Source organism: Cynoglossus semilaevis, chromosome 3 (genome assembly GCF_000523025.1).
Source record: "Cynoglossus semilaevis isolate Cse_v1.0 chromosome 3, Cse_v1.0, whole genome shotgun sequence".
NCBI classification, from domain to species: Eukaryota; Metazoa; Chordata; class Actinopteri; order Pleuronectiformes; family Cynoglossidae; genus Cynoglossus; species Cynoglossus semilaevis.
This window is the reverse complement of record NC_024309.1, coordinates 8113152-8122983: the sequence shown is the minus strand read 5'-3', so window position 1 is coordinate 8122983 and position 9832 is coordinate 8113152. Positions and strand designations below refer to the sequence as shown.

Here is a 9832-nt window from a genome sequence, read left to right as displayed (position 1 = left end):
AACATCATGAGATGTTTTTGACTAAGTCACATGTAGTAGGAAATGTTCATCATAGTGATTCAAGAATGGCTCAGCTGTCGCTCCAAATCTAATTCTCCCCCACTGAGGTGTTGATACTCCTCCGCTGACACGGCGGGCTCCACTCTCCACATTAATGCTTTAAAGTTGAAGGCAGTTTATCATGGCGTGTATGGAGCAGCCCACCCTGAAGAGGCAGGGCCACTCACATCTTTTATCATCTCCAACAGCTCAAACAGTCTGATTCTTTAAAGAGCTCATCTTGAAAATAGGCCGTGAGTCAGGCGCTTATGGAGAACCCGCGCAATTAACGTCAGGTGATGTGGATTCATCAAAGGGAGGTGAAATGAGGAAGGTTCATAGGCCAAAGAGACCGAGACAAGAAAAGAAAACAGAACAATGAGAAACAGACCGTGGTGATTATACATATGATGAGTTTATTCAGAGCCAAAGTACGAGCCGTAGTCCAAGGAAAACAGCAACTGCCTGATGCAAAAAAGAAAACAGCAATGTCCCCAAACTGCCTGACGCAACAATGAGATATTGAATTTTCTGATATTATCTTCCTTTTTTAATATATGTCTTTTCCACCTAACATTATGTTTTCCACATTTCACATGTATGAGGTTTTAACATGACGTTGGTGTGCTGTATTCAACACTAAACCAGGTCCTGGAAGGGAAAAACAACACTTCTAATATTTCTACAATATTCATGTTTTCATATTTTAAAATAGTTTATATCTATTTATTTCTATTTTATAGTAGCTCCCAAGCCAAAAAACCGTGGACACCCTGCTCTAAATTATTTAAAAAAAAAAAGTTATTTTATAGTAGCTCCCAAGCCAAAAAAACGTGGACACCCTGCTCTAAATTTTTTTTTTTTTAAAAAAGTGTTTTGCCATTTTAATTGTTAGTGTCTGTTTTCTGTTTTATTCAGGTGTTTGTAAAGGCACTCTTTGACTATGACCCTAAAGAGGACAGTGCTATTCCATGTAAGGAGGCTGGACTGGCCTTTAAGAAGGGCTCTATTCTTCACATCATGAGCCAAGATGATGCAACGTGGTGGCAGGCCAAAATTGAAGGTGATGCTAGCCCCCGAGCTGGCTTAGTCCCATCCAAACAGTTCCAGGAGAGGTAAGAAACAACTCCAACCGCGCCAATCTGCTTTGCTTTTCAACAACGTGGGTTTGAATGTCGAGGGTTTTTTTTTTTTGTCCCTCTTTTAGCCGCATTTTTCTTTCTCCTCTCATGCCAAAATAGTCTGGATTTCCGCACAGTGTCTGTCCTGAAATGAGTAATGACAGAAAATCATGGTGCTGGTGCTGATCCACTTTGGACAGCGGCGCTGATGGAAAATTGCACATCCCTGAGCGCTCAGATGGTTCACTTGATGTGCATCACAGAGCACAGGAACAGTTGGAACAGTTGGCATCATCCGAGATCCGACATGCACGCGAAAAAAGCAGTGGAATGAAGGCATTTTAGAATGATTAAAATCCAATAACTGCCTGCCACCTCACATCCTCCCATCTTTTTTTTTTAACCCAGTGAAGGACTCGCTTTGTTTATTGTGGTGGAGTGTTTCATGGTGCGTTTAGCAGACGTGTCTTCTCCCATCTTTTGTTCTTATTGTCTCTCTAACCCTCTTTTTTTCTTCCACCAGGAGATTTGCTATGAGGAGACCTGTTGCAACTCTGCAGTTCCACAGGGCATCAAGCAAGAGATCATGTAAGCAACGACCTGCTGTCACACTCTGGCAACTATTCACTGACATCAGTGGCTGATTATAATAATAATAATAATAATAATAATAATAATAATACAAAAAATAGAAAAGTTAAGGATAACAAAAACATGGTTGATTTCAGCTTCCCTCTGCATTATTTCCACTACTTCCCACTGATATCCTTAGTTTTAATTTCTTGATGTGATGTCTGTAAGCTGGGAGGTTAACTGTGAAGAAGGAAGTCTGAATTCGGAAAAACTAACATCTAATGATTTACACCTCCCAGTCAAAACACCAGCCATCTTCCCTCTCCGGCTCCCCTCTTCACATTTCAGAGAGCGTAATGACAACTTAATGAACTGATAATAGACGTAGAGTGGGGCCACACTGCACTGTGAATCTCATCTATGCCGTGGACCGTGTAAGCCTGTCGAGTCACATTCACCTTTTTACTACATTTGAGCCAAGGTACATGAACCCCCCGCAGTGTTAAGTACTCTATGTATACGTTGGAGTCAGATATAGATACTAGATTCTAGTTTTTGGGCTAAGTATTAAAAAATATTTAGATTTTGTTTTTTCACTCGATTCGGCGGACATCACCAGCACAGCTGCAAAAAATGAGTTAACCTTGAGTAGGATTTATTATTAGAAGGTAATTACAAACATTTGGGGCTTTAAACGAGTATTAGCGTCACGTTTAAAACGAACCAAGGCCACTCGAATTCAGAATTTATTGCTCTGCCGGTAATAGATTCGATTTCAAAAGGCTCAACTGAAATGCCAACTGGATTGTCACATAGTCCTCAGTGAAATTCAATTAGGCAACTCGAGAAAGCTTCAGCGTCCACACTGACAGGCACATTATGAACAATATTTGAACATTGTCAACAGATTCCCTGTCCTCAGCCGCAGAGCCAGGAGGAAAAAAAGTCCAACTTGTATTCAGTAGGGATCAGCGTGGCAAACATTTCAGCCACTGAAATGTGCAAAGTGCTTGAATCACTTTTGACATTTCAGGCTAAAATTAGCGAAGATTCCACTTCAGTAAACCGACTCGATGTTCCTGCTGTTTATGCCCAGTTTCCATTACACCTGACCAAAATCTCCTCCACGGAAATGCAGGTTGAAAATGACAAACACAATTATTATTCAGCAACAACTGCTTAGCCTTCGGGGCGAAAACAACGGGCCTTTGGAAAGTCGCTGTGACTGCAGTACTGTTTGCCTGCTTTAAAGAGAAACTCATAAATACAGGGGTTACGGGGTTCCTCCTTTAGAGCATCAGCATTGGCCACTACAAATAACACCTCTGTCTCAGTAGATATAATTCATATAACCCTACCCTCAACAGTAAATCATTTCTTTGTCTGTTGTGTTCCCCCCGTACAAACTTCCCAGAACTATTTTGTTGTATCCTTCTTATTCATACATTTCAATTCCTTTAAGTTTCAGGCAGTCTCCTGTACAGTGTTTGTTTCTGTCCTTTCTCTCTGGCTTTGTAAACCTTAACAATAGTAATAATAATATTAACAAGGTTCCTTGTCCGCAGTACAGTAGAACCTGGGTCAAATCCACCGTTTGTTTCCCAACCTGGTCTGGGAGGGTTTAAGACAAGATTAATATGACAGAACTACTCTGTCCGCCTCTAAACATACTGTATTATTGTATTAATTTTTTACTACAAATTTAAACAGTGTTATAAATGTTTTTATTTCCTGCTCATGTTCAACCACACATTGGCAAACATGAGGTCAAAGAACCATACATGAGCAGATTAATTGTTTTAAATAGACGGGCTTGTAATGTTTTCTTATTGTTCGGTTTGCTCGTTAGCACAGGCTAGGTGATAATATGCAGTACAGACCACTGCAGAGTTAGTCTGCGTTGGAGTTGAGGCAGTGATTTTTATCAAATGTGCTCGGAGGTTTTAGAAACACCCTGGTGTTGACAATCCCACCATGTGTGGATTAACTGGGGAGCAACAGCAGGTCCATGAATGTCCTCACTGAGGCGAACACACATTTGGACTAAATAACCAGGAGAATACTGTTGGATCCGGCTGAAGTTAAAGCAACAGGCCGGGAACAGCAACCTTAGCTCCAGACTGCAAAGCAGTTGCAAAAATGCGGTAACAAAATATTTTTGATGGCCTACGGGAGAATAGATGGAGAGAGATTGAAGCGAGGGGTCATTTCCAGTAGCAGATGTGGACCTGTGGAACTGTGGCGGCTGAGTCAAGATTCAAGGTTTGGATCCTGGCCTCGTAGATGCCGGCCCAGTCGAGGCCCGGGGGCCATAAACTACAACCTAATTGAAGGATGCCGTGGAGACCCCTGTGTTACCAAGTGCAGAAAAGCCATGGTGATTGAGGAGGGGTTCTATTCTCTTTCTCTCTTTCTCTCCCTTTTCCAGTCCAGGAGCTTCATCGGCTGGAACAATATTGGTCTTGGCGAACACGGACTAAGCGTGTCCGTTTACACCTAACATTTGTGAGATATAAATAATCCCTTTCTTGAATGCAGCTTTTGCCACTTTTGCTGAAGCATTCCTACGTCGTGAAACTGATGTTTAAAGTGCAGTTTATGCCAGCGTGTACAGTCATCCTCATGATTTCTTTTCCCTAAATTTTCCATCACTGATAAAGTGGCTCCGCTCCAGCTTCCCCATCTGCTCTCCTCTGAACATCCTGATGGCTCTCTGGCCTTTGCGTACATCTCGTCTGTTCCCTTGTCTGACATGCGAACTTCTCCACTGTGTGATTATTTAGCTTGGTTTGCAGGATGCCAAACACGTGGACACACTTATCGCCGATCTCGGGGTCTCATTATTCTATTTTCAGTTCATCACAGCAGCGTCCGCTCCAAAGGTTCGCTCCCTCTCTCCCTTCATGGGTTAGTGAAATGGCACCTACGGTTGGACGTAACCTGCCCTGCGTTCAATTAAGTTGTCGATTCCATTTTGAGAGGTCAGGGCCAGGCAACCCTGAAGAGATGGTCGTGATCCTCAACAGTTTGTAGCTGTAATTTTTTCCTCTGTCCATACGGTCAATACTGTCACATTTTGTGATTTATAACGACAGCCTTGTAATGCAGACCAGTTCTGCTTTGTCTTTTACTCATTCCCCGATCTTGACATCTAGTAATCAGCACTGCATTAAAAGGCCAAAAGATTTGTGGCAAAGATCGTGTTCTGCAGCAACTGGAAAAAAGAAACCCCATCAGTCTCGTTTTGATTCCTAAAAAAAGAATATGAGAGATGTAGATAGCGAGCAGACAGAAAGTGTCAGTTCCCAAAAGGAAAGGGCCGGCCAGTTTCACGGATGACATCAGCCTCTTCATTAGTCCATTTATAGAGAGCTGACTTGGAAGCGTTCCTCTGTCTGTTCCTTTTATTTTCATGGCGGTCTCAGTGCGGTAAAGCTCTGCTAGATGTTTGACTTTGCCTGGTACCATGAGTAAGGCCCATATCCACGTATAAAACAATGGGTTCTAATAAAAATAAATGACAATTACAATATCATGCGATTGTAATCGTATAGCCCAGTCTAAATTTGTCGATTTTAGGAACCACAGCAATGAAGAAAATTGGGTGATTACCAACTCTAAAGACTATTTTAGCCTTTAAATATTTAGACTGGCTGACATTTCCAGGTCTGAGTAAATGCCCTTTTTCCAATTATCCAAATATCTACAGTACAAGTTGTACAATTGTTGTTTTTGTGTGTGTGTGTGTGTACAATGTCAAAAATCATTAGTTTACTGTCTAGAAGTAGAATGAGTACATGCATGGCCTCATCTTGTTGTCGTCTGAGCAGCTGGGTGCAGAGTTTTACATACGATCTTTGCTCATGAAAGAATTCCGAGACAGAAGGACCGCTGCTGATTTTCAAATTCCACTGCGTTATCTCGGAGTGTTCCGTTAGCGCAGGAATGTCAGTGTACAGAGCTACAAAGCAATATTACCCATTCCTAAAGGCAGATAGACACTAGATGAAAGCCCTCTGAAGGTGAAAAGAGGGAAGCACTTTTCGAAGCAGTTCAGATAGCATCGTCCATGTCATTCTTTTCTTTTGTCCCCGTCCAATTACAGAATACGTGCAGGTTCTAATCTCACTGTCACATTTCAATAATACAAGGGCAGTTCAAACATTGCTGCGTGAACATTATAATGTGAAACAGGTAGTCAGATAAAGTCGAACACGTTCGTCCCCACATCTCAGAACGATCACGGCTCTAAGGCAAGTCTGTCTGCTGTTTGGGCTCGCCGTTATAGTGACCTCCCCACTAGGTTGCAGTGAAGTGTAGAAAACGAACGTTGTGCTTTATAGTCAATAATGTGTTTTAATTTAGGTTTGGCCCAAATAGGTATAGGTACTGGGAAGGAGGTGTTCCTGAATCATTCCAAAGTATGTCTAGTATCTTACTTTTATCAATGCCTGTCTTTCTATTATTCACTAAATTGACGTCAGGTGACATTTTTTTTGTCAAAATAGTCTTTGAAATGTCCATATTTACCAAAATTGTCTTTTTAAAATTTGATTTTCCTCCGTCCAAAGCTTTACAGGATGCATCACAGACATGCACCACAGACACTGTCTCAATAGGTAACAATGTCAACGTGGGAATAGTGAACATACTGTATTACTGCCCTCCGTCGTCTTCATCACCTCGTGTGTTTTGTGCAACTGTCTTCATACTGTTTGTGTCCCGACCTGCTCTGATGACCATTAGCTGTGGCTGAAACAAATAATAGCTAGAATTCAGAATGCTAGTATCTAGCCCTTGAGCTGTTATGTTTACCTGTCTTTTAGTGTGGAAATTATGTTCAACGTTGTAGTTCAGTTGTAGACGCCTCACAGTTAAGGGCAGTGCTTCACTTTAAATAACTGTTCTTTTCTGTGTGTCTTTTTTTTCTTTCTTTCCGTCTCGTCTAAGATGATGTGACTTTCGAGTTTGGTAGGTTCCTTCTTCTTGTTCTCCCAACCTTAACTTCCTGTCTGTACTGAGAAGCTTTTCTCTAACAGCTGCTAATTTCCATTCCTTGCTTCTGTTGCGCTCACAGCTGAGGACATCGAAGGTATTACTTGTCTCATATCTCCCATCGATAGGGTGTATAGACCGTACACTAATGGTAAAACCATTAACTGTGACTAGTTTGTACTGAAAGGTATATCGCTCACACTGCTTCCTTCCTGTTTTCATTCAGCCTGTCTTTTCATGTCAGAGCTAATCCCCCTTAAAGAGAAACACCACTCGTCTCCATTAATTCCTCCTTTAGAAACGACGGAGATTTTTATTACAGGGTTTTACCTCCTGCTTTGTATAAAAACCTCATCATTCTCCTGCCAACGTCATTTTCATCAAGGTGGCACTTCCTGTCACACTTACTCCTGTAATTTTGTACTTGATGTACTCATCATCCTAATAATTTATAACAAGAAAACCCAAGAAATGGCCGTGGAGGTGGTGGAATGCTAAATAAATAAATTACATGACAATTTAAATGAAATACTATTTTGGGAATTTTACTCAGCTTATCTGATAGAAATGGAACTGAAATAGTTTTTTTTACTTTGCAATTTGAATTTTTGACTTCACCACTGGCTATCGCTTGGGACAGACTTGACATTGTTTACAGAGAACCTTGTTTACTTCTCTGTATTCTGTATTTCACGGAATTTTTCTGTTTACCTTTCCAGTATGGGATCGAGAAGCTTCCTATTTCCATAATTCTGTTATATTGTGTTTAAAAAATGATCTATTTTTCTGGCTTTTCTTCCTTTGTTTTCTGTCATTACCAGAGGATGCAGAGTGTAGTGGTGGAGTTCATGTAGGTGAGAGACTTTGCCTTCGTGTCCTCCCTTTCTATCCTTTGTTCTCCTATTGTTTTTTTCTAAATCACTCTATAGATAGTCAACGCTGTGTGAGATGTTTATGTATAATCCACATGATTCTCCCTTTACTCTCCCCAAGCCTGTCATTCATGCATATGCCTTTTTCGTGTGCACCATTTTACGAGGAGAAATACAGTAATATACTGTGCGTACTGGACACTGACTTTTTAATCTCAGAGTGTTTAACATAAAAGTGATTTACTTCCAGTCCAACGGGAAAACAGTAAATCTGCAGCGGAACGCTAGCCGAGTGTGCTATTTCTGCCTCTTTGCTTACAACATCAGTCCACCAACAGATCCGGTTTTAAGTCTGCAGAACATAGTAGTTATCCTGCTCTGCCGCTGCTGTGGGTCTTGAGACATCTTTCAGAATGGTTCTGGATGGATTTGGGTTACAAGGACGGCTTGTTTTCTGCTCTTTGTACTGGAAGTCCAAGCGAGGACCGGCTTTGTTGATGTGGTCCCACTCAAACTTAATGACAATTACCGTGGCCTGGTTTGGTTCAACGGTCCCTTTCCAGAGAGCTGCTTCTAATTCTCTGGCTTGTACTGAAAATGATCCCCATCATGTTTTTATTACAACTGTCATTTTCCTGACAAATCATAAGGTATCGTCCCTCCGGAGGACCACAGGCCATCCTAACTGGCTCGAACACAAATCTTCTGTCTGTCCATTTCTCTCTCTCTCACTCTCCCTCTCTCTCTCTCCCTTCCTCTCTCGCTCCTATATTTAAGATGTTTGGGTCAAGAAATGAACCTCACACAGATCCTAGTAAACTGCACCATTAAGACTGCAGAGTTTACAGGATGTCCAGTACACACACGAGTTTATAAATATGTTCGAGCTTCGACTGCGAAGCTCATTCAGGGTCACTTCCCATGGCAAAAACGATACCAAAAGCAATTTTTTTTGCGCCGCTTTCCCTTCCCATCAGGCATGCCTCCGCTGTCGCCCGGCCTCCAACGTCGGGTCAGCAAACACACCCTCTCCTCTTTCTACTTTCTGCCCAACGACACTCACACCCGTAGCAGGTTAGCAGCATTTTTGACTTCTGGAAGCCCAGAATAAGGTTTAACTGGAATAAGAGAACCTCAAGAGATTGAGAAAAAATTGTGAGTTATAATAACACCTTGTCTATGGGAGTACTTGCTGCATGGCTTTTCTGCCTGTTGGATGTGGTTGTATGATTTAATGTTGGCACGACCCTAAAAGTTTGAAATCCTAGAACTTACATATGCTTTTGCAATGCTACTGAGGTTGCATGGGGAAATGGAGGAGGCGGTGGGAGGGGATACACAGTTGTTGTCCTTAGTTTTTGGTTTGTTTTTCCTTCATGCCTCTCTCAGTGATGCAACGTCTGTTAAGGTCTATTGCCAAAAGCAGTCCTCAAGCTCTACTCGGGGGCGAGCAGATTCCTGAGCTCAGATGTTGCTGGAGCGCGGGGCCAACAGACGAGAGAATGGAAGAAAGAAAACTGTGTCCTGCAATACCTTCTCCATAGTTCTTTCTAGAAAGAAGAACACTTTTCCAAACTTTGACATCCAGAGATTGAATATGAATACATATTATATATATTTACACTGCATATACAGCAACATTTGAAATATCTTTTACCAGTCCAAAAGTGATAAAAAAAAGTGATCAACCCAACCCAAAGTTTCCAAATCAGCCGGCGTGGTAGCTGTGATATTCATCAGCCTCTCACAATCCAATTATGTCCAAGTTAAGGGAAATGGAAAAGTGTTATAAACTGAAAAAAAAAGCCTCATTAAAAATGAGATAGGTTAATTCAGCTCCAAGTTCAATAATTGTGGATGTCCAGGGGCCAGTGGATCGAGATGAGTGAGTTTTTCCCCTGTCTAGATCCAAACAGAGAGGGGGAGATTTAAATGTTGGTATTTGTATATATTTGAATGGCTATACCACATATGCGTAGAATCAAAGCAGGTACATGCCTTGGCCCGACAGGTGAGCTTTAATCAGCCCAAAAGAGCCGACCTTCGGGGTTGTTTTTAAAGCTGGAAAAAAGGACTCGTCCGTGGCTTTGTTGCAGAGCATCTTCTTTGAACGTCACACTGATGAGACAAACAGGAAGGCAGGAATTTAGTATAATTGCTTCTGGCACTGGATGACCCTGTTTGGCATGGTAATAGTGACTTCAAGGACTTCACTTTAAGTAGAAGAACTTG

General features: G+C 41.7%; 1 protein-coding gene across 5 annotated transcripts in view; it reads left to right on the top strand.

The window, feature by feature from the left end:
* Positions 1 to 9832, top strand: part of mpp7a (MAGUK p55 scaffold protein 7a) — a 105762-nt gene that overhangs the window by 71947 nt on the left and 23983 nt on the right. For all 5 annotated transcript variants that reach the window (XM_025054323.1, XM_008307737.3, XM_025054321.1 and 2 more), the window contains 2 exons: positions 958 to 1154; positions 1684 to 1748. In XM_025054323.1, the coding sequence (XP_024910091.1) occupies positions 958 to 1154; positions 1684 to 1748 (262 nt within the window). The remainder of the gene's footprint in view (positions 1 to 957; positions 1155 to 1683; positions 1749 to 9832) is intronic.